The sequence below is a fragment of the Lates calcarifer genome, linkage group LG5 (assembly GCF_001640805.2).
Source record: "Lates calcarifer isolate ASB-BC8 linkage group LG5, TLL_Latcal_v3, whole genome shotgun sequence".
NCBI classification, from domain to species: domain Eukaryota; kingdom Metazoa; phylum Chordata; class Actinopteri; family Centropomidae; genus Lates; species Lates calcarifer.
The window spans coordinates 19,243,774-19,269,249 of record NC_066837.1 but is presented as its reverse complement, the minus strand read 5'-3'; the positions used below and the strand labels follow the sequence as shown (position 1 = coordinate 19,269,249).

Genomic DNA, 25,476 nt, shown 5'->3' with positions numbered 1-25,476 from the left:
TATGAAATGTGAAAACTGGCTTGCTCTCCTTACATCTAAACATGAGTGAACTGAGTTGCACGTAATGTTTGCTGGAAGCAGCTGCATATTCCTGCTCTGCTGCGCCTGTTGGAGTTGATGATTACAGCCATCCAGTGTACATGTGTTCAATGTGTCATTGTCCACCAGACACGCAAAGTAATCAAAAGTCTTTTGCAGTAGTTGGCTCATGCACTTCTTAGGTACACCTGTCCAGTGTCATTAAACATTATTTAATAAAAAAGTTCTCTGTAATAACTTATATTCCAGCTGCACATGAAACCAAATGTGCCTTAAAAGAGAGCATGAAATAAAATGATCACAGGATCACCTCTACTCCAAAACAGTGCTCTTCAAAGCAGCGTCAACATCCAAGCGCAGCAAAGGGCTGCTGATGCAGCATGAATTGACTGTCCTGTCCTTGTAGTGCTGCTGGAGAATTAATTGAACAAATGAACCACAAAAAGGCTGTGGTTGACTATGGAGCTGGCAGTGCACAATCACGCAATCATCTACTGGAGTTACTGACAACAGCCCCTTTGGTCTAGGGCAGAGCAGCCCAGCTCTGTGGTTATCACAGAGTGCAAGAGGCGAGAGGCATGCTGGTGGCTCAGTGGACTGCACAATGCAAATCATACACTTTTGTGAACTTGAATGCAGCTCATGTCCTTTGTATTGTCATACACTTTCTTTATAAGCAAATTATTATTTTCCAACAGCAGTGATTTTACATTGCCAGGATCTCAAGGCAGTGGGATCAGGATATATATTCACTCTACTTAGACTCTTTTCTTGCACTGACATCATGAAGTTAATTTTTCAGTTTATTGTTTAGTTTAGCTGTGAACCTTTTCAATTGTGCTGCAAGTTTTCACACAACTCCCACAGTTCTCATCTCTTATTCATAGTGAATAATACCAGCACGAATGAGTGACAGATTCATACCACTCAGTATCAAGTGTCTTAATAAAGATCTATTGGGACTGTGCAACATTTGTACTTTTTTAAAAAGTGCTTTATATTGTGAATTCACCTGCTCTTGTGTATATAAAAGCAGCGTATCAAGCTAAAAATACCAGGATCTATCAAAGAGTGCACTCTGTTAGGATTTAAAGGATTTGAACATCTGACTCATCTCACCCCCTACCCCTTGTCCCAAAAACACAGAGTGAGGCGTTAAGCAGCCACTGCAAATGGCAACTTGGAGACTCCCTTGAGAAAACAAATGGGAATCCCCTGACGCCCCCCTGCCCCTGTCTGTTTACGACCTTTCACCTTTTGACCAGAACTAATGCTAACCTTCAGCCTGACCTTTGTACTCAGACAGACGGAGACGTTACAAAGCTCCCGCCTTTCTAACTGCTTCTCTTTGAGGTCAGAGGCACATTGTGCTTGTTTTGTAATCACGACTAAGTGACTTCCTTTTTATAATACAAAATGTAATTATCATAGATCACTGTGCAATGATTTATTTAAATTATAGTGTGGCATCAGTGGGTCTGTGTTTATATTTAGTATAAGTCATACTGCAGAGGGGTTTTTCACTGCAAAATATAATGATTGCATTTTACTACATTACATTATATTCCAAAACATTTTTTGCCGTGCCTGACTGTGTTGTAGCACATAAAGAACTCATCACAGTAAAGCTTTAATATTTATCCCAGTGAGAGGGAATCAGACTGGTGACTGGTCTCTTTGGTGTCCTGCCTTCTAACATGAAGCGACAGGACAAGCATGGTATTCACGCACCGAGATATTTACATCTCTGAAAAACATGTAACTGTTCATCATGTGACGCATATTTATGCCCTGCTGGTATATTCTTCAAAGGTGCTAAGACTTCAAAAATTGTTTCTTTGCTTTTATATCCTCTTTTTTTCTAGACTCCAAATATAGGTTTGCAAGCTTAATAAAGGTGTAAGCTAAATGGTACACTACCAGTTCCCCTGGGGATGTTAAGTTATGGTTGACCTTTTAAAGCCTAGGGACATATTGTCTGGGTCAATGACACGACACTGTCTGTGTCCATGTCCCTTAGCTACCAGACAGTGGTAAAGGCATTATCCTTGTATGTTAGCTTCTCAGATGGATAGGCTCAGTTTGGTGTGACTGTTGGTTTGATTTATGGCTTGTTTCAGACTGTGGGATGGGGTGACTCACCTACAAATGGTCTCAAAACAGCAGCTGTTTCAAATCCTTTTAATAAACAATGCAGCAAAGTTGACCCCTTTTTGACCCTCTAACTACTACCACAGATTGTTTTAAGATGAGGGCAAATTTGGGTGGTCGAATGTCTAAATGAGCAATGTGCTGTGAAAAGACGTAGTTTATGTGAGTTCTTAATAGGTTCTTTTTTCTTCTAGAAGCTGTTTTTTTTCCCCAGATGACTGTTCACAGACATGGACTGCGAATATGAGTACAATTAGATTTTTATTAAATTCAGAGAAATATGTGGGTCTTATTTGATTAAGGAAATACTGTACCATGGAAAACCATTCATGCAAAAGTAAAGTGAGTATGCTTTCAAAAATAATGCCATGAATACTTTATATCACTTAACTTCATACAAAGTGCATTTAATGTAAAAAAACAACAACCCTAAATTAAATCAATATTTGGCGTGACCACAGTTTTCCGGCAACAGTTCTCCAATGTATATAGTGAGTTGTTCCGAGCATCTTGGAGAACTTATGAAGTTCTTCTGTGGATTAAGACTCTCTTTGTTTTCGGTCACTAGTTGTAGAGCCAGACTAACTCGATGATGTTGAGATCACAGCTCTGTGGAATCTGTTATAGGACTTTTGTTGCTGAAGATAGGTCTTTATGACTCTGACTATATGTTTGAGGTTGAATCTAAACATCTAAAAATGCTAAGACCTTTGCACAGTACTCCTGTCGTATTGTTGGACTGAAATTCCTAACACTGAGATCTTTGTCTTGTTTCAAAGATCACAAATTCTAAAAAAAACATGAAATCTGACATTGGACAGGTGTTCTAGTACTATAGACAGAGTGTTATATAGGTACTAGAAAAGGTAGAGAACAGCCTAGTCCATCTTGTTTTGTAAAGTTACAGGGACTGCAATAGCCACTGGCAGCTTTAACCGTTGTAGGAAGATCAGCTACCTAAATCAGTAAAGACCTTGTTGAGACCATGTCACTCACACAGTACTCATCAACACAGGGTTGCTTTTAAGTGGTAACCAAATACAGAAAGATATTACTTGGCTGTCTTATTTTAGCTCTTTTGTTTTGAAACCATTATGTGGTTTAAAATTGACTAAAATAAATGCTGCTCAGATGTTCGGATGAACTTTGTCCTTCCAAAACATCAGGAAAGATTCAGTCCTTATTTCAGTCCGTAGTCATCAGAGTTAATGTCTTTTATAGAGTCACCTTCCAAATCACCTTCCAAAAATATTTAACAGAGTTGATGGTGGTGTAACATCAGTGGATGGTTGTGTTCTGCTCCTCTCCTTAGTTGTTTGCAGGACACTAGTGTGCAGCCGGATTCATTGTCTCTCCTCTTACTGTTAAATTCAGGGTTTGTGGTGGAAATCATGATCCACAGACAACACAGCTTCACCCCTGGGCTTCCCGCTCGCTTACTGATTCCTAGTTGACCTAGCTTTCCGTGTTAGGATCTGAATGAGTCTGGTCCTCTGCCAGCCCTGGGTCACCATGGTCCGCCTGCTCACGTGGCAACTATTCAACACTGTTGGATACCCGCAGGGTGCCGAGATGAGATTTGATTCCTCATTGATGCTAGGATCCACAGTGGTAGAGTCTGCATAAGCCCAGATAAGATTATCAACATATTTAGCCATGTTCATCTAAATCCTAGTGGGGCTACTGTAAAACGATTTAGAAACCTGTGGGGGTAATATCAGCTGCAATACTACAAATAGATTTTTTTCCAAACATTTTGCAGACCACCTTTGTTTTCAGAACATACATACAAGTCTTAGAATGCTATATTAATTTGGGCTCTGACACAAGTCTCACAAATGGTTTATGCTGTAGTTAGTCCATACTTTTGCTTTGTTACTGTAACTGAAATATTCTTCTGTATTAGTTTAAGAGACCATCAGAAACTATACACATCAGTTTTTGGAAGATAAATTACGGCTTGAAAAAAATGTGTTTTGCAGATTCTTTGAAGCAATAACCTGGTTCCCTTTGCTCACTATCCAACTCCTGATGTTTTAGATGGTAATTAGAACTAACATTAGCTAACCTATTTTCTTATATCTTGTCTGTTCTGTTTTAGTTTAATTGAATTGATGGCAATGTTTTAGCTATTGCATTTCACTGGTGGAGCTTTGCAACTTGCAAAGCCTGTGAGGCCTTCTAAGAAAGAGGCTTGTTCCAGATTTCATCAGTCCATCTGTAGTGCAAACCTCTTGTGTAAAGTACAGGCTGCAACAATTTATCAGTCAATCAACAGAAAATAAATCTGCAATATTTTTTTCAATCAAATATTCACTAATTCCAGCTTCTCAAATGAAACTATTTGTTGCGTTTCTTTGTCATAAATGACTTTAAATGGAATATCTTTGGGTATTGGACCACTGATTGAATAAAACAAGCAATTCCATTACATCTCTTTGAGTTGTGGACAATTATTACTGGCATTTTTCACTAGTTTCTGACATTTTATCGACAAAACAATTAATTGAGAAAGTAATCCTCAGATTAATCAGTAACAAAAGTAATCCTTAGTTACAGCCCTAATGCTAATAGGCACACACACACCTCCAAATGGCTTTGTCTTGAACTTTGCTGTTGTATACATGCTTGTAGAGAGAGTCAGATTCCCATAGCACTATTTTTGTGCTTCCCAATGTCATAAAGACCTTGGTAGTTTTTATCTCTGAAAACTTAAGCCCCACTCCCACCCCCTGGGTGAATTTGGAGGGTGGGGGGGCTATTTGTCATTATTACTTCATTGTGTTATTTATTCTCCCCTTTAAACCTATTCATCATCATCAGTAGCAGAAGCCTGCTGTGCCTGGCAGCACAGTTGGTGAGAGGCCATTGATAACAATGAGAGAGGCTTTTCCCTCTGTGGTAATTGTGGCTGAGACAGTGGAGCTGTGTGCAGGTTAATCCTTTAATCTTCATTAGCATAGTTTGGTAACCAGAGAGCCAAGTACAGCTCAATCTGATGGCTACTTAGCAGTGTTGGCTCTTGAGCATGGTTAGCACCCACAGTGAGTCAACTACCACCAGCTATGCATTGTTTAGACATCCTGGAATACTTTAGTAGCCTCGTTCCTGACATCTACATTTCCACCCACATCTCAAGTTTACTCACTGACTCACTTAAATGAATGAAGTGAGACAACATAGCAGTTAAGTTTGAATATGAGGCTAGTAGTTTGGGATTTTGGGACAAGACTGAGCATATTCTGTGTTACAAGAAATATACTTGGCTAGAGTTAGAACCATTTCTCGTATCTTAATATACCCATGGTAATATCAGTTTACTGTCAAACCAATCCCTGTTTAGTCTCCAGAAAATTAAGACCTGTGTCAAATATGCTAAATGTTGTCATACTCTGGGATTCAGGTTTCTCAGTGTGATTAACTTTAGGAAGTTAACCATAAATATGCTGGTTTAGGGGTAGTTTGTCATTGCCTGGAGCCTCTGGGTTTTGCAGGTTGTATCAGAAATGAATATTGTCACCCTCTTTCACAGAATGATCTCAGATTTAGTCAATCACAACATTTTGGCCTCAGATTGTCGTTAAATGTCTGATGTTAATACTCTGGAATCCATGTGTATAAAATAGGCTTATAGATATATACTTAAAGCAAGCGTTCAGGCTGAGGATGATGACCCATTTAAACTCTGGTGGCTGATTTTGTTTCTCAGTTGGATTCTTTGTCCACAAATGTTCCGCCAAGATTTCAGGCCTCTGTTTCTCCTGTTTTTCTCCTGTCTGCCAGCAACATGGTGTCCGTTTTGTCCCACAGGAGGTTTTTCTGGCTGCCTCCGATTTGGCCTGCGCCCATACTGTCGGCTTTGGCAGTGTAATTTCCCCTGACAAGCTGATGGTTAGTGTTCATTCAGTCGGCCCAGTCAGTGTAATTTGGTTTGTGTTGAGATTGTCTGTTCCCATGTTGTGATTCTGTCTGATTTGTCTGACTGTGTCATTTTGGTCACTGTCAAGGTCTCCACATTGAATGGGTGTAATGCAAGGTTGGTTTCCCAGGCCTGTTCATATCTTATACGGAAGTGGTGCTTGTTTCTCATTCGTGGCAGGTTCATGTACTTTGACATGATCTATTGTGTGATCCATGTTCAAGATGTCTTCAACACACCACTGTTTTGGCTGTATAGGGGTCTTGATGTGCTTGAAAGATGGAGTGATAGCAAAGTCTCTGATATAAGGCACAAAGTTGAGATTGCAGTAACATTTTTTACAAGTGGTCTTAAGTAATCTGTTTAGTGTTTGCTGACATGATTTTTAAATTATTAAGCAGGCCAGGGTTCTGCAGAATCAAGTAGTGAATAAATGTTTAGAACGTCTACATGGGGAGTTAGCCAACTTTATGCCTGTATTATGATACATTTACATCTGAAATGGTCAAAAAGTTGCACAAGCTCTGTAACTTTCTGTTGGTTGACTGCACGTGAGTTCTGTCTTATGTGCATTGGAAAGGATCTACGTCTTTTGTTTAACTAAATCTTAAAATAAATCTTGTAGTTCTGGATCAGCTAAGGCAGGTACACTCCTGCCATGGCGATTAAGGTGATATGAAGTTAGAAAAGAGAGGGGTCACCTGTACCGGTATTAATAATAAATTGGAGGTGCCAGCCTATGACCACGAATTGAAAGCAGTGAGTGTAGAACATAGATGGATGGATGGGTGGATGCACTTGCAGAGATAGTTTGTGTGTGTTTTTCTAGACATCAACTTTCTGTCTCTTTGCTTAGAGCTTAGTACCACCTCTAATTCACTGACAAATGAGTGATCAGAACAGTAGTCTGTCTGCTGGCAGTCCATGATGCTTATTTCACATGTCACTGTTAGTTTTTTTTAGTTTATTGTGTTAGTTTTCTCTGGCATTGCTCTTGATTGTTGATGCTTGGCCTACTTTGTCTCGCTCTATAACTGTCACAGGATTGTCTAGCCAGCTCTAAAGAAAGCACTAGCCTGCTTCAGTTCACCTAGGCCCTACAACACACCAGGAGGGAGACATTTCAGGAGGGACATTTAAAAAAAAAAAACACAGGCTTGCTGCCTTTCTTTCTCTGTCTCTGCTGAAAGCCATTGTATGTTGTCTGTGATGCATACCCCCGGAGACCTGCCTCATACAGGAAAGAGTGCTTGTCTACTCAATATTTTACAAGGAGAAACTCTCAAAACTGGTCTCCTAGAGTGTGATGGGACAGTGAGAATGGACAAACCAATATATAGGCAGAAAGACAGCAGTAATTACTGAAGGGAAACTGTGTCAAATTTTACAGCTAAGAAGGAATTGATAAATAATTAAATATTTCAGTTAGCTGGGCTGTTATTGAAAATTTTACCAAAGAGAAACACTTAGCCTAATCAAGTATATATATTTACACATTACAACTGTAATTTTAAAATAATATTAAAAGAGAGCTTGTTATATTACTAGCAGGGTGAGCGATGTGACGAAGTGAAAATTTAAGAAAGCACAAGGCAGCTATATAAGCAGACAGAAAGCTAATGATGCACTCATCAGACTTTGTGGCACTGTGATGATGAGTTAAGGGTGAAATACATTTGCATCTATTGGTGTTTTTAGTACAAACAATACAAAGAATAGAGGAAGACATAATATCACATACTCTTGGAGTGCTGCTTGTTTTTTTTTTTAAACTTTGAAATACTGTATAATTTCCAAGAGTAAATATTCTTTGTATATTTGATGACCTGCAAGGGTTTTGTGCAAACAGTGGTTGGCCTATTTTTATTTTTTTAATTCGTTCACATCTATTTTTTTTTTTTAACCCATCATTAACATCTCTCTGTATTTCTTCTCTTCTAGTCCTGTGTGCGAAGAACCTGGCAAAGAAAGACTTCTTCCGTAAGTAAAGCCTATTTTTACGTGTTACTATTCTTATCCCATCCCCATCACCCCCCTCGTGTATTAGAATGGGCTTTGTCAGCTGTGGCAGCTTGCTGGCTTTTGAAGCCAGGCTGTAAATGAAGTCCCTTAGGAGCTGTCTGTCTGTTATACACACCAGGAGGCCTGGCACGCACAGGGACCCACTGCTAACCTAACTTCTAGTAATAGATATCAGGTCCACTGGTATGGAAGCACTAGACTTAATTAAAAAGGATTTAATTGAACTGGACAGAAATGACACCTTATTTAGTCCAACCCAATGACCAAGGTGAAATGGCAATTACATGAGAATAAATGCAAATTTCAGTCTCTAGATAAGAAGTCATTTATACCTTATAATGTGCATTTTGTTTTAAAAACATCAAATACCATGTCAGATCAACAATCAGTTTTGCATGGGAGGAACATGAGAAGACTTCCTCATTTGGCTTTCTCTTAGAACACAAACCAATAAGAATAAAGAGAAACTGAAGAGTGTCACACCACAATAGTGAGATGGGACTTGATGGGATGAAGAACACAAATTCACACTAACATGCAAAACTGTTACAGGGTGTCCGAGGGAGGAAGTTGTTGGTTGTCCTTGTGGTTTCTAATTTACTGTTAGTTAACATTTAGCTTCAAGCCTTTCCATTGACCACTGTTAAGTTTATTAGGGCTGACAGCCATTCTCTGCCGATGTAAGAGGTGATTTATTATTTAGTTCCACTGATGGGACGGTTTCGCAAAAGGATACTCTTTTTCAACCCGCACCATTTACCTTAATTGGCAGTTACGGTTACGTTAAAAGCACTTAATTGCAACAGAAGCAGGGTGTTTACCCAGTAGGTTGGTTCTCCATTAACCTGGAAGTCATGGATACAGACAGCAGTGGGTTCATTTTTGTCCAACACGCACACACATGCATATGCGCAGACACACAACCACAAAAAGGGAAGTCCCAGGACAGCGTAAGGGTGACTGAACAGGTTTGACCTGTGTGAAGTATCGGTGCTCAGGGGTATACACTCTGACACATTTAAAACGCACATACACACATGTGCAGTCTCACAGACCAACACGGAGAACGCCAGATAAACACACCAAGAATGCCTTATCAGATTTCTGCCTGAATAAGACACCATGAAAGACTTGCACTCCTTATCTTTGTTTCAAACAAAGGATTCTTCTAGGAAAATGTCTTAACACTGGACAACTTGGGAGAACAGCGTTTTTTTTAAATCACCATAGTGTCCTGAAATATGCATTGAGAGGTTGGACAGTGATCATTTAGTTACAATGGCCCAAATCCACAAAACAAATTTTTGCATCATTAGGCCAGTAGCTTTCTTCCTGGTGTTCATTTTTATAGCGTCCTCAGGCTGACACAGCAAAATATGCATTTGTGGTCAATCTGAATGGGCCATTGACCTGGTTTCAAGACCTTCATCCAACCAGAGTTGAATTCGGGTCAGGCTTTGGTCAACAAATGTTTCTATTAGAGATGAAATCAAATGTAAATGTTTAGCAGTTTTGACAGTTTCCAACATAAGTCTCTGTTAATGGAGACAACTAGAGACAAATTCATTTCCTGCGTGAAAATGTGACCTCACGAAGTTTGCACATGTGCTAAACAAAACCATTTCACTGTCTGCTTTTACAGGGTTGCCAGATCCCTTTGCCAAAGTGGTGGTTGATGGTTCAGGACAATGCCACTCTACAGATACTGTGAGAAATACGCTGGACCCAAAGTGGAATCAACATTATGATCTGTAAGTGAGCAGGAGTGCTGTGGAGTAGTATGATATCTTGCTATATGCAACTTACACCTTATTAAGAAACACATGCAGAGTGTGTGTGTGTGTGTGTGTGTGTGTGGTTAAGATGGAGTAGTGTATAAGGTCACGCACCACCTGAAAATTTAAATGGTACAGTAACCATGACACAGAAATGTGGTACACTGGTTTTGCTCTCTAGTATGTCTCTGTGTGCAACTGCTATGACAAGTGTTTCAGGAATGTAGATTCTTTTCTGTGTGCAGTAACACCCATCCATAAACCATTTGAGACGTTTTACATGTGAACAAAACATCTTGTAGAGTGAGATTTTAGACATTCCATACCACAGGCCTCACACAGACGTATTCATATGAAATTTCTGGGGGAAAACACAACTCGTACTGATATTAATTCCGTCTCTCTCAAATAGCAGATTCTGCCTATTATGGGTTTTGCTAAATAGTTTTACATTTTCCTGGCTTTCTCTTTTTCTCTGAGGCCACTGTGGCTTTACATAGGGGAACACACATCTAGAGCGTTACTTTTACTTATTTTAGTAATGTCTTTCAGGGTCACTTGTCTTCTTCTATGCCTTTGTGAATCTATATAACATGATTCTTAAAACCTGATTTTTTTATTTCAAGGAAGCTCTCCTTTCACCTTCAGTCTCAGAAATGTAAATGCAAATAACTGATATTTCAAATTAAATGTATGAATAATGCAGTGGTGAAAGAAACCGAAACGGATACAGGAGGGAAAACGTTCTCATATTTGCTGGCTGCATAGTAGAGCTCAAGTAAAAATGTGGTCATTATATTGTCCATTGGCCTCAGAACCCAGAGAGACTCCACAAGTGCCCTTATGAAACTATGTATTTTAGTGTTTTCACTGTGGCCATGTGGTGTGAACGTTCCCTGTGCTGAAATCTGTGTCTAAGGGCCGTTACTAGGAGTGATCACCCCAAAGGACCCAAAGGACCCACTGGCAACCAAGCTTATGTAGTGGTGAGGGATGGAGGGAAACAGTGGAGGAGCGAATGAGGGAAAAGGAAGACTGATGGAAAGAGTTGGAAATACATAGTAAAAAGAAAGAAAGCAAATGGAAGGAACAGCAGGCGAAGAATTACAAAAGAAAGAAGGTGAATAGTTACAAGTTGAAACAGTGGATGTCTTGTACTGCCACTTGAAACAGATAAACTATTAAAATAATACAGAGTTAATGTCTAATCATTTAGGGAAAAATAAACAAATATGATGCTATAGTTAGAGCTGCCATGATAGTTGATCAACAGAATATAAATAGCCAACAATGTTGGTGATTGATTAATCAAAAAAAGGAATATTATATAATATAAGAGTATAATATAATATAAGAGGTACAACCTCTCAAATAATATATACTGTATGTTTCTGAATGTGACTATCGACTGACTGACTACTTGTTCTTACCATTTGTATGTTAGTACAGATAAATGTGGCCTTTCTGGGCAGACAGTTTCTTTTTCAAACACACACCTGCTTCGCAATGCTTCTTCTTGCCTGTCAACATCAACCTCAGATCCCCTCCCTCTTTTACATAATTCTCTTTCCCCTGCTGGATCCCCACCCTCTCCAAAGAGTGTGTTCCCCACCAGTGACCCCTGGCCTCTTCCTCTGGTTCAGGAAATGGCTAACATGCCACAGAAAGCAGATGGGAGTGTGGGCTTGGCAGGTTGCCAGCTCACCACACCCCCTTTTCTCAAGCCTCAAGCGTTAGGAGGTGGGGTCTTTTCCCACATGACACCGATGCTACCAGGGGCCTTGTTGCCCTATATTGCGTATCATAAATACAACTTACTTTTCATAGCAATTGATGCTCTGTGATTTATTGTGTCCTTGGCAGTAGATGTTTGAGGACATATTAACCAAGCCAGATTTTTGAAAACATTTGTAACTGTTGAAGGTTCATGAACTCACAGTACTATGTAGGTCTGGTTTCGGCAGGTTGCCTCCTCATGTTTGGCCTCCAATTTTCAGCCTTTTCAGTACAACTCTGCACATTGCTTTGGTTGGAGGATCAGATCTGTTCTCTGCTCCCTCTGTTTTCACTCTATACTAAATACTGTACATGTTGTGCTGTGCATACCCTGTTCCCTCATGAAAGCTGTGTGTGTGAAAGATGTGACCTTACTAGTCTTAACACATCCTGCCTGAGCAAGATTAGTGTTTTCCTCAGTAATAAAATGCTGAGCATACAGATGGCGTGGCTACAGTGAGTTTTTACTATCCTTGTGGCCGTCCATATTAAAAAATGCATCGACATCGGTTGCCAAGTTGCTCGTCACATCCTACCTACCACAAGCCTTGGAGTTCTGTGAGGCACACATACCCACCCACAGTATAATCAAAAAGTGAGTAACTCCAGACATTGATTGGTGGTGGTTTAAGCTGGGAAAGATTTTTCTCTGCTTCTTTCCTGTCCTGCTGTGAGTTGGCACAGTCAAAACATGGGTTGACACTGCAGAGAATTTGAACAGAAAGCAAATTGTTTGCTTTATGCCTAAAATTGGGAATTTTGATTATATACGCATTATATTTTTGAAAAAATAGAGGCACTTATGCCACTTGTGCCTGCATAGCACCCAAACATATGTCCAAATGTGGAAGAAGAGAAATAAACTGAGGTACTGAGTCAGTGTAACAGTAAAGTAACAGTGCGTTTTGAGGGAAATAAGGAAGAATGCTTTGGCATCAACTCCAGCTGCATAAATCAGATCAAGGTACTTGATACAGACAAGCCAGAGCTGTAGAATCTTCACTCTGATTTATTTTTGTCTTTATAGATGTTAACAACTGAAGGCTGTCCAATATTAACATGAAATATATCCAATCTGGAAAGAAATAATGTTTTTATTTTCCCATTGTAATGTATGTTCCCTGGCAAGAAAAAGTTAGGGAAGTCCTGCAGGTCTGGATTTAGTATGTTCTGGAAAACTAATCTGAATTTAACCCAAGAATTTTTTCCCCTCCATCGCTGTTGTCTGTAGGATTAGGAGTGGTTATCCTTATTTTTGTTGTTGCTGTAACCACCTAATTAATTGTGTGTGAGTGTGTGTGTGTGCATGTACATGTTTTTGTTACCTCTTTGGGACTTTTTCTTGTAATACATTGACCTTATTGGGACTGGTAGTCCTCATGGGGAACAAAGCCCAGTCCTATTGAGGCAGAACGTCATTTCTGAGGTCCTGATCAACGTTAGGGGTAAGGTGTGAAGTGAGGTTATGTTATGGTTAGGCATGAATTAATATCCCAACACGGAAAGCTGCACAAACTCTGTGCAGTGTGTAACCATGCAAGAGAGAGATTGTTACTGTGTTGTCTCTGTGCTTGACCACCAGTGTTAATCCAGCTTATCACACTCAAGTTTCCTGTTCTTGTTTGCAAAGCAGATCTAGTGGTAGCTTCACATTGAAATTGAATTTAACACAGTGAATAGAAGAAGGAACTTGGAACACGGGGTGAACCCTGCACATACTGTTCTGTTTGAACCCTGTACAGTATTCACAGGAAGGAATCTCTCAAGAAAAAAACAAATCTAATTACATTACTATGACATTTATTAACAGTATTCATTTCCAATTAATGTTTTTTGTGTTATAATATAACATCATCTAGGGAATAAATTGTTTTAATGGTGCTTATTACATTTGACATAATCATCAGGAGTATAGTTATCCTTAAGGGTTATATTTGCTTTCACTTGCAAATTGTTATTATTATTATTTTGAGCATTCTTGTCTAATATTTTTGTTGTCATCCAGCAGCTATTGTGTTAACACTTCCAGGAAACTATGACCTCAGAAAATGCTTAAAAAACCAAGCCTATATTTTTTTTTAATTTAGGAGCACAGAGATGCAATTAATGCTCATGAACTCAAGACAATATAGCCAGTAGGTGATGTTGGTCACACGGTGAGAACTAGGCATGCAGCTCTGGGCTTGTGCAGACAGCAGTCCTGTTCAGAAACTCAGTCCAGTGTGTCTTTTTGTCTGGATAAAGCACACTGATTCAGTTTCCACCCTGTGACCTTCAGAGTTTGTATTTTGCCAGCAACCATCTATAGAAGACAGGGAGTCACAGTCTGTTCAGTCTGTAGTTACGCTGTGTCATCGTCTATCTGCTTTTCTGTCCAGTTATTAATAATTGCTGTATGTCTACTCTCTTTACCCCCATCTGTATAAATTTTCTGTCGATAGCAGTGTTGTAATAATAACCTCAGTACCTGCAATGTTATATAATGACGTTTCTTAACACTGTTTTGACTCTGCAGTTGTGAGTGAGGAAATAACACATTGTTCTACCTTTTCTCATGTCATCAGACACTCAGGCATTGTCTCATCTGCTGTTTCAGTTCTCCTTTTTTTTTGCTTCAAAACAGTTCTTTTTGCAGCACATCTCTGCATCACATTTTTTTAGTCTCACAAACCGTACTGCGTGAAAGGAAGAACATGAGATTAAACTTAAGAGTACTATCAAATCCTCAGAGAGATGATTGGAGTAGCATCACAGCATACACAATGCATAGCATAGTACATTACACTCAAAGTAAACAGCAGCACAGCAAAATCAAATATAAACAAAACCATTCAGCTTCTTTTTATTTCTTATTTTCTATTTAAGTAAAAATCCTTCAAGTTGTGAAATGTTCTGTGTCGTCTCACTTTCATATCATGGTGTGACAGAAACATTTTACAAGCTAGAGAATTTGGCACAGCTTACTTCCAGTGGTTTCAAGACTGTAAGTAACCACTACTTGGCAAAGAAACTTTTAATTAACTCACCTTTATTGGAGGAGAAAATTGGAGCTGTCATGGCAAAAATCAATGTGCTCCCCTATCCATTTGTCATCAAATGGTGCTAAATGGCTAGAATGAGATCATAATCAACACGTGCAACAGAGCACAGGCCTAGACACATCGGCATCTGTTAAGAGAGGAAAAAGTGAAAGATTCTACCCTGCTACTGCACCCTGATCAGATTTTCAGACTGCAACTAGAAACTAAATCACTGGACACTTTAAAAAAATCCACAACCCACCCAGGTTGTAATTTAATTCCAGTGCAGCAATTTGCTAACTTCTGTGATTTGGCTTACATAGTAAACCTATACATTTTGATGTGTTTAGTAGGGAAACCCCACTCCTTGCAAGTGATGTACAACATAATGTAGAGCTTTGCATCGGAGCTAACTGCTAGACTGTAATTATGTGTGTGTGTCAGCAAATGTGTGATTGTGCATTTGAATGTTGAACTCAGTATGTTTACTGTAAGAGCTGTCTGGGTCTCAGACAGCGGTGAAACACTTCACGGAGACTTCCTCTGTTCTTCAACCACGGCTAGACTGGCCTCAGCTGCGCTAAATCTGCAGACACACAAGCACATACACACAAGTTCAAAATTAACTAATCTGCCTCATTACGCAGTCTGAAAGTCTCCACTGCAAACACAGTGTGCATTGTTCCAATGCTGTCAGAGAGAAATAATTATTGTATAAGAGATGCAAAATAGTCTACATTTTTTGTCTATTTTAGTCAGTGTATGTGAGTTTCATATCCTGTAAGTTAATTTTTTTAAAAAAAAGCTCTTTGAGCCCCCACTGCAATGTGCATACACCATATCCCACTGAATCCTTTGAAATTATAGATATATAGACAGTACTGCAAGCTTTTCACTTTGTCATCACTCCTCTTTTCTTCCTTACTAACCTGGTTTCTTTCATTCCTTCTGTTCCCTGTCAGATACATTGGAAAAGCAGACTCCATCACCATCAGTGTATGGAACCACAAGAAGATACACAAAAAGCAGGGCGCAGGTTTCCTGGGCTGTGTCCGCCTCCTGTCCAATGCCATCAACAGACTCAAAGACACTGGCTGTAAGTATCTGTTTATGTTTGTGTTAGGGAATGTTTACCATGTTTTAACAACTAAAAGTTGCTTTCCTTGCAACTCAGCATCAAAATACAAGTCGGTTAAACTAATTATAAATTAATTAATGAATTTTATCAATGTACAGTGCTGGTTCACTGCTGTGAGCTGCCATCAGCAGGGCCTGCAGCTAAAAACCAGTGCAGTTTGGCAGTATTTTGATCCAAAAAATGAAAATAAGGTTAAATGTAGGCTGTGTCAGAATAAACTGGCATATACTGTAATCTCTCAACCAGAACAATGCATAACCACGATCAGCACAGGCATTTGGCCCCTTGGTGCTAGCACTGCTAACGTTAGCTACACAAGGCAAACCAATATGACATTGTTTATCCGCAGTGTTTCCTATTAATTACCTAGACTGTGGCGGCCCACCACAGTTTCATAATGAACTGAAAATATCCCTAGTTTGTGTGTACATAAGTGCACTGTGTCTTTGAACACTCACTGAAGACAGGTCATGGGTTTATGGTCTCTTCATGCTCCCTCTGCGTGCTTATTGTGGCCTTTACCCTAAGGTGCCAGTCTGGCTTGTTATTGAGAGGTGACTCCATCCAGTGGGTGGGTGAACTGTGTTAACCTCTTTGTTTGTATGTGTTATCTGATGGTAAATGTCATACAAGCTGAAGATGAGTTTCTGTCTTGCAAATCAAGATAGACAATAAATTTGTTTTGGTTTTGATTTGATGTCTGCACATACATCCTACACTCAGCACACAGTCAGACAGACAAATGTGTGGGCCATGGCCTACCGCCTCCAACAATAGAGAGAAACATTGTGTCCTGGAACTTGTGACTGTCTTCCCTCTGCTGCAGTTTTATCCAGCTGCAGCAGTGTGATAGCTAGCTAGCCTACTGCCACATGTTTTGTTCTCTCAACAGTGCTGCTGTAGCATCCCCATCCCCTGCTGTAAGATTTATGGCCACAGTACACAGGCAACTCCTTTAGGCAACACATATCAGAAATATTGCTGCTGTAGACATCTGGCACCTGGGATCAAATCAATAACCACAATTCATTTTTCGAGCAATACAACTTTCTGTCAAGGAAACAAATGGCTTTCATTCTTTGAGATATAGTCGTACTGATAAACTTATTGTCACTGTTTGGCACAGGATGCCCTTTGATTTCTCTGTGCAGTCCACATAGTTACGTGCTTGTTAGCCCTGACTGCCTTGTTGGCAGTACCAGTCAGTTGACACTGACACATATACACTTAACTGTAGTCCATACTGTCAAATTAACATTCCTTCCACTCATTCTCCTCCTTTCCTTCAATCCATCTATTTGACCTGTCTTAAACACAGACAGTCAGATATGTGCTAGAACCACCACACTAAGTTACATTTTCCCCCTTTTTTTAATGCATCCGGCCTTTTCCCTATTTCCATTCTTCCGTTCCACACAGCCATGCCCCACAACCACTTGAGAAGTTGTCTGTCTGAATATAATTGCCATTTGTTGGATGTGTTTTTATCCAAACAACATAGTTGGATACGTCCATGAATGTAGGCAGTTGTAGTTTGGTTTGCCCAGATGTAACAGCCTCTTGCGCCAACTGCAAACTGTCAAGCTAAATACTTCACATTAGAGTTCAGAATAGTTTCCAGCGACCTTTTTGTTTGCTCCTAAATGACATTCTTGGCTCATAAAGTTCACCCCCTAATCCACTAAGAACCACAACAGCGTCAGTGTTGCCATAAAAGGGACCTTGATGGCCATGGAAGCCTGGTGCCATACTTTCACCCCACTGGGTGCCACATGACTTGACCTTAGACCTACCCACAACTTCCAGAAACAGACAGTATAGGCTCCAGTTAGGCTCCAGACCAGCCACTTACTGTACAGCAAACATGGCAGAAATTATACTTCATTGCAGCCACAGGATGTGGACAGGGGAGACATGATCTATGAGAAGACACTCACTTCATTCCTTTGTACCTTGCCCTGTGTGCTGCAGACACATCAAGAATGCCCAGTCTGTGGTCTGACCAAGAAGTGCACACACACACACACACACACACACACACACACACAAACACACAAAAACAATGCAAACACACACCAGAGATTTTACTGGAATTGCCCGGGTTCTTAGAAGGCATATTCATATACATAGCTCACTTTGTCATCCAATGCAAACACAAACTCACATAGCAGTTTCACTCTTGCACACACACACACACACACGCACACACACACCCACTCTTGCAAACAAAAAGGGGATTCGGCCTTATTGCCTAGTTTACTAGAGGTCTGTCTAGCTCTATGCTGAGCTCCACTTCCTGTAGCATCGCAGACACAAATCTCTAAGTCCTCTGCCCCACTTCTGAACCTGCAACCTCATGAACTCACACCACCAGTTTTTCAAAATGACTTGGCTGACTACACGTGTTAGTCTGCCTTGCTTTGAACCCTGTTGTTAACTTGTAGTATTTACAGTGTTGATGTAATGGCTAATTCTATTTACTGATTTGCTCATTGTGATACTGCTGATACTACCGTTTTTTTACATACTTGTACATTTCATGCAGAGACCGATGTACAAGGGCTGAATGAACCAGCACTTTATCACACTCGGCTCATGCGAGTCTACACACACGTATTAACACACATGTATGTACTTAGTTCATTGTAACACACAATTATCATAGTTCTGAGGAATTGTATGGTGCGGTGAGGGCTTGTGGTTAAAGGTTTGTAAATGTTGTGTCTCTCTGTTTCTCTCTTCTCTTATTTAAGAGAAAAATCTGCTTACTATTCTAGCCATGAAAGGCTTAGACCATCACTGTTTAGTCTAGACACGTATCCAGAACAGATGCACACACACACACACACACACACACACACACACACAGACACACACACACACAAATCTGGAAACGCATTATAGGTTTGTTGAGATCTACTTGGCCTATACATACAAACAGACACACTATTTCGTGTGCATACAAAGTCATACAGACAAGCTGTGACAAAGACATGACAAATCCAGTCTGACTTTGGTTTTAGTATTAGCACATGGAGAACTGGGGCATCGCTTTATCTCCCTTTCTCTCACTCAGTCTCACTCTGCCTTTTTCTGCCTCTTCTGCATATTTCCCTCCTCCCCACCCCTCTCCTACACTCACACTCTGTCTTATGTCTGAATACGTTTTAGTTTTTCATGTTTAAGTAAGCCTACGCCCCTGCAGGATTCTTACCCTGCAGACACACATACACACACAGGTTGCGTTGTTAATGGGTACCAATTGATGTCATTCCTGGTCTGTATGCTGGTCAGCTGGACTGGTCATGCATAAGTGTCCCTGTGGGATTTAATGTGTGTGTGTGTGTGTGTGTGTGTGTGTGTGTGTGTGTGTGTGTGTGTGTGTGCGCGTGCGTGCGTGCGCAAGTGAGAGAGAGACTGCAGTGTATCTGTGTCTGGATCTTGTTCAGAGTTTTCCTGGGTTGTGTTCCTGTGCTGTCTCTGTCTGGCAGTACTATCCTGTGCTGAGCAGACAATGAGTTCTTACTTTTCCAGAAATAACAAGATTGCTAACAAATTTTGTGCCCAAATTTTATGACATTTGGTGTCTCCATATTTAAATCTTTTCACACAAAATGAGAGAAGCTGCAGAGGCATTTTCCTCTGCAGGGTAGAGTGACCCTTTTTTTTGTCATTTTAAAGACGCACTGGCATGGAGACTTCATTTATTTATATTTGAGTTCTTACTGGCTACTTCAGTATACCCCTAATGACTCTTGTATAAAAAGAGGCTGTCTGGGTTACTGGGTTGTGTTGTTTTCAATACATCAATTTGTCTCAGCTCGACAGCTCTGACCTGTGGGACAGTGTTCAGACAGGTATTAGTACTGTGTTAAAGGCCAATGTTGCAGAGGGCTCAAAAACAAACAAACAAACAAACAGAAAACACAACGTTGTCTGGCAAACCAAGTTGAACCAAGTTCATTATTTTTGCCACACAACATTGTGTTTTTCATCTGTGAATGATAAGCTTGGTTCAAATTTTGCCACAAAACAGTCTGAGGTTGTTCAACAATGCCATGTGTTGGCCAGTCAAATATCTGCAAGCACACATTCCTGGTAGATTACTTTGTTACATAAACAGGGATTTCTGCTGTTTACCTGGTGATCATCGCAACAGAAGATATAATGAAAACCTGCATAAAAGAAAAAATGTTCAGGGTTGTAACATGGTTGTAAAACCAGTTTGCAGTTTCTGGCATCTGATAGGCTTTTCAACTCAACTTAATTTGTCAAGCTGATTTTTGTGGACACTGTTCAGCATCTCACTGGTATCTTAAGCAACACACCCCCACCAGCGTAGCATCTAATTCTTAAATACAGTGTGTTTTGGTCTGAACACTTGCTAACTCAGTGTAAATATTTAAAAGTTAAGCATCATCTTAGTACCTGAATATTTTAATGGCTGTAAAGGGCAAACCAATGGTTTTATGTTTGTCTTTTCCTTGCAGATCAGAGACTGGACCTGAATAAGCTGGGCCCCAATGACAATGATACTGTGAGAGGACAGATAGTAGGTAAGAAACATAACTTCAGATGCATGTACTGTATGTGAGAATAAAGAACAAGTCAAGCCATAAACATGTGATATTGTCTACATTCTGCATAAAATAAAACCACAGTGGCAGTGTTGTATTTATGGCTACAGTATACCCGAAACAACAGTGGGTCGTCAAACAGAAGTTTGAATTAACAGCTAGAAGATACATTTGGATATGCTCCCCTCCACGTCTCTCACATACAACATGTGAATAGAGAGTTCAGTTACTGCAACAAACGTCAAATCATCAATCAACTATACATAAGTTGGGATATTCATGTACCAAACATTTATCAGTATTTGAAATTATGATGGTAAATGTCTCCAATGTTTGTGTCAGACACAACTCTGGATGTCTCACTGCATTGTATTATTCAAACATTACTAAACACAACTTGACCCAGACTGCATAGTCTGTCTCAATACTCTGACTCAGTTCATTACCTAACCACTGGACCGCAGATAGGATTTTTTTTTTTCCTCTGCCTTAAAAATACAAAAACACAGGGGTACATTGCCTCTGCATTTATGTCAGAAGAGAAAAGGAAACAAGGAGAATTAAAAAGAAAAAAAAATTATAAAATTGTGGGTGGAACTGGAAGCCATATGCCATAGGGAGACTATATAAAATGTTGAATGTACTAAATGTTAGTCATCATTCTTTGAGTTGTATAGCTAGGAAAATGTTACTGATTTACAATCTTTCGTGTCTTTGTTAATGTGTAGTAAGTCTTCAGTCCAGGGATCGCATCGGGACAGGAGGGCCAGTGGTGGACTGCAGTCGTCTGTTTGACAATGATTTACCTGACGGGTCAGTATTATTGCATAATTTCTTTTAAAATGAGTTATCCTATCAGTCTACACAGTATTTTGCTGTTAGACTGAGCTCTGTCAAATTACTTTTCCATGTCATTTATAAAATGAAGGACACTCTGTTTCCTTAGGGTAGGGTTAGATAAGTATCTTCTTAGAGGTATCAAAAGTGTCTTTGGTTTGTTTTCACTTTTGATATTGCTTTATAACAAGTATGATTCGTATTATCACCTGTTTGTCTTAATGTGTCATGAAACAGCTGGGAAGAGAGGAGGACAGCTTCTGGAAGGATACAGTATCTGAACCACATCACACGCACCACGCAATGGGAGAGACCTACCAGGTACATCTGCACACATGCACATATCCCTAACTATGATTTCAAATGATGTAATATATCAAAAAAAGTCCACCTTGTTGAAGTTAGAGCTTTCTCAATGGCCTAGATCATATCATCTTTAATATTCTATTCCCTGTCTTTAGTGCTGCAGTCATACTATTGTAACCCACAACAAACTTGACCTTTTACAAAAAAAGCAGGGGGGTCTATTTAAGTGGTTGTACTTTCCTCCACTTCCCTTTTCATTAAACAAAAAAAAAAAACTTCCACTCAGCTCCACTCACAACACAACAATAACAGTTTGTCAGTAATGAGTTTCCTTAGCCCCCCACCCCACTGCAACACACTCACTCTCACACACACACACACACACACACACACACACAAACAAACAAACACACGCACGCGCACACACACATGCACACTTAAATAAACTAGCCAGCCAGTCGGGCAGCCAGGTTTTACTTGGCCCCTGTTCCTGCAGGAACAACTGTCGCCTTCCTACTTGGCCCATATCAGTGGAGCCGTTAGGGTACTATGCAAAAGAAAATGGCGACAGTCCCCCACTGCCTCTCCCACTCTTACTACACATCTGTAGTGGCCCCCAGGCGAGCAGCCTAACAGAGAGAAGTACAGCAGACAGGAAATGGTGAGGAAAAGGTTAAGTGGTAGGTTACCTGAGGGAGGTGGAAGAGATTATGTCGAGCATGAAGATGATCAAACAGAGATTGTGTCGTAGGAAGAAATGACAGAGTGACTGAAGAGAAGGTGTTAATGAATAAGAGGATATGGTGAGTGAAGTGGAGAGAGAGGAGTAAAATGGTAGTTGAGCCAATTTTTTTCATTTTCTGTCTTATATATGAAACAGTGCAATTACTGTGTAATACATAAAATTGAAATGTATTTTGCATATTAACCTACCAAATACCAAAAAGGAATATAATAGAACTGGATGTCCCTCCTTCAGAGTCAGTTTTATCTTAGGCAGATTGTTTTGGATTGTAACCATTTGTTTTTAATATTTCACAATTCTTCACTGGCTCTTGTCATTGCTTTTTGCTGATGACAAATGTAATCTGGTCCATGAGCTAGTTGTCAGAGAATAAATTGGAGGAGTAGACTAGGAAGACTGGCTCAGGGTCTGGGAAGAGTGGTAGAGCATGAAGACAGAGGTGGGAATTAAATGAGCATGGAGAAAGAGGAAATGGGAGGGAGAGTGTGTGTGTGTGTGTGTGTGTGTGTGTGTGTGTGTGTGTGTGTGTGTGTGTGTGTGTGTGTGTGTGTGTGTGTGTGTGTGTGTGTGTGTGTGTGTGTGTGTGTGTGTGTGTGTGGTGGGGGTCCAAGGTTTTAGATAGCCAAGGCGTCAGTAACTCTGCACAGCCAAACAGTGGTCAGACATGCCGCATGCACACACACACACACACACTCTCACACTCACACAAAGTGTCAGTTAGCCGGCCTGTCTGTGTTTGTGTCTGCTTATCAGATATCTGCCTTAGAAATCCTGTTGTTCAGTAGCACACAACCACACTTTAAGATTCCACTGCAGTGTTATGAGGACTTTGCTCTTATGCAACCCATAATCACCCATATTACTTTAATCTTAACCATAACCATGAAAGACATTTTTCCCCTTGAGGACTGATGACACAAGCTGTTCTCCAATAATTACACAACACTTGTGTGTATGTCTAGACATCAGAAAAAGAAATAAACCAGCTACACCTAAGGCTTAACCCCTAGCGTACCTATAACACACAGCAACATACCTCTTTGCACTCCTCACACCCAGGTTTCTGCAAATAGAGGTACACATGGTGCACAGTCTCATACATTCACCAAAACCAAAAGCTAACCACTTTTACTCGCTCACACTAAACCAAACATGTAACTGCTGGGAATGAAAGCAAACACTTACGTTGCTCTTATCAAATTATTTATCCAGTTCACAGCAAAGTTGGTCTTTCAGGCAAAAAGCTCTTTAAAGTTTTGTTTTTGCTATTTCCAATTTTTTCAATAAATTTTTTTATCTTTATAAAACATTTAACAAGAAAATACAGATGTAAGTGGAAACAAAATTAAAATTACACTCAGAAGAACACACACAGAGAGGACCTTAGCCTGCATAGATATGAACAGATGCATGCTCTGTTCTCTCCCAGGCCAGCGTCAGAGTACTCCAGCCCATCAGGGCGTCCGCTGAGCTGCGTGGTGGACGAGAACACGCCAGTGATGACACCTGTTAATGGGGCCGAGGCAAGCGGCCCGCCGGGAGAACATCGGATCCAGGAGAGGCGGGTGCGATCGCAGCGGCATCGTAACTACATGAGTCGGACACACCTTCATACACCGCCTGACCTTCCTGAGGGTTATGGTGAGAGACACAGCATGGACACACACAGCCATAATCACTCCTCCTATTAACTGAGTACCTGTTTAGAATTCAGTCTGTAAAAGTAAAGAAAGTCTTGCGTTGTGATTGTATGATTAGCAGCCTAGACTTGAATGGAATTGATGTGGAAAAAACTCTTGTAACTGTAAGGGTGATGAAATCCCACAGCAGCTAAACAGAGTACTGTGTTTTTGAACATTTTGGAGTGTGTTGGCTGGCCATCAGTCATCTGTAGTATATTGCATTGTATAGATACCAGAGTTACTGAGAGGGAAAGCGAAGTTGAGGTGAAGTCCCAGGCTTAACCCATAAAGATACACCATATGCAGATCAAAGACATGGTGAGCTGCTCCTGGGCTGTATCTTGTTTGTAGCCTGGAGGCAGTGATCCTTTTAACATTTTATTTCTTTTAATGATGAGAATAAAGTTTAAATGCCCTTTATATCCTCTTCTCTTGTTCTCTCACTCTATCTATTTCCCTGCTCTATCCTTGGGCTCACTCACACTTTCTCTGTTAATCCCCTTCCACCTCCCCTCTCCCTCCTTCCCACAACACCACATCATGACAACTGCATTCAACACTTGCTGTGTTATTACTCCGCCTCACCTCTCTTCTCCTCTCCTCTCTTCTCCTCTCCTCTCCTCTCCTCTTCTCCTCTCCTCCTCTGTTTGCAAACACTTCTAGTGTTGGAATGTTTTGGCTTTGCAGACTGATATTCCCACAGTGAAGAGAAGGAGGGAGAGCAGGGTATTCATAGCTTGGTGTTTAGCTCAGAAAAGGCACTTTAAGTTACTGGATTTGTTTTTTATTGTACTGTGACTCTTAAGCTGGCCTTACTTACAGCATTCAAACACATTGGGAAAATAATGCAGAGGCAAGTATATTTTCCAAGATCTGAACTTTTTTTCAGAGTAAATGCACTTTTCACAGTCCGCCACAGTGCACCCCACAATACCCACAGAGTCTGTAAAATAAATTATTATTTTAAGTGTGGGGCTGTATGCCAGTGATTTTGAATGGCAATGCTGGACCTGTGCCCCCTTTTGAAATGTCCTGCTGTGTCCACCGAGGCTGGCCGAGGTCGGATGAAATGAGTCACTGATGCCCAACAGCTAGTGAGCTTTCTTCCTCAGCTGAACCCTCTGAACCAGCGGCTGGGTGTGGTGAGAGAGCGTGAGAGAGAATGAGGGAGAGAGGGGGAACGTGTGAGGGGAAAAAAGACAGGGAGAGGTGGGTAGGAAATGAGTTGTGCCAGTAGGAAGTTGGGGTGGGGGGTAGTGATGGATTAGCGGGTGAATATACACACATGAACACCACGCCCGTGTGGCACACACACACACACACACACCTTGTGCCAACATTCACACACTCACTCTCCATTCATCCATGAGCTGGATGGAACCAAAAGGTCCAACAAGCCAATGACGGATTACAGACGAGAACCATTCTCCTCAGATTTCATCTTGGTGTCCTCGGTTCCCTTATTTGTTTACAGTATATTATATTAGTG

General features: G+C 40.5%; 1 protein-coding gene across 2 annotated transcripts in view; it reads left to right on the top strand.

Annotated features, from left to right (window-relative positions):
• The window catches only part of LOC108875765 (E3 ubiquitin-protein ligase SMURF2), a 62,166-nt gene that overhangs the window by 17,162 nt on the left and 19,528 nt on the right, over positions 1-25,476 (top strand). For both annotated transcript variants that reach the window (XM_018664884.2, XM_018664883.2), the window contains exons 2-8: positions 8,051-8,089; positions 9,774-9,882; positions 15,665-15,798; positions 20,331-20,396; positions 21,146-21,230; positions 21,492-21,575; positions 23,735-23,946. In XM_018664884.2, the coding sequence (XP_018520400.1) occupies positions 8,051-8,089; positions 9,774-9,882; positions 15,665-15,798; positions 20,331-20,396; positions 21,146-21,230; positions 21,492-21,575; positions 23,735-23,946 (729 nt within the window). The remainder of the gene's footprint in view (positions 1-8,050; positions 8,090-9,773; positions 9,883-15,664; positions 15,799-20,330; positions 20,397-21,145; positions 21,231-21,491; positions 21,576-23,734; positions 23,947-25,476) is intronic.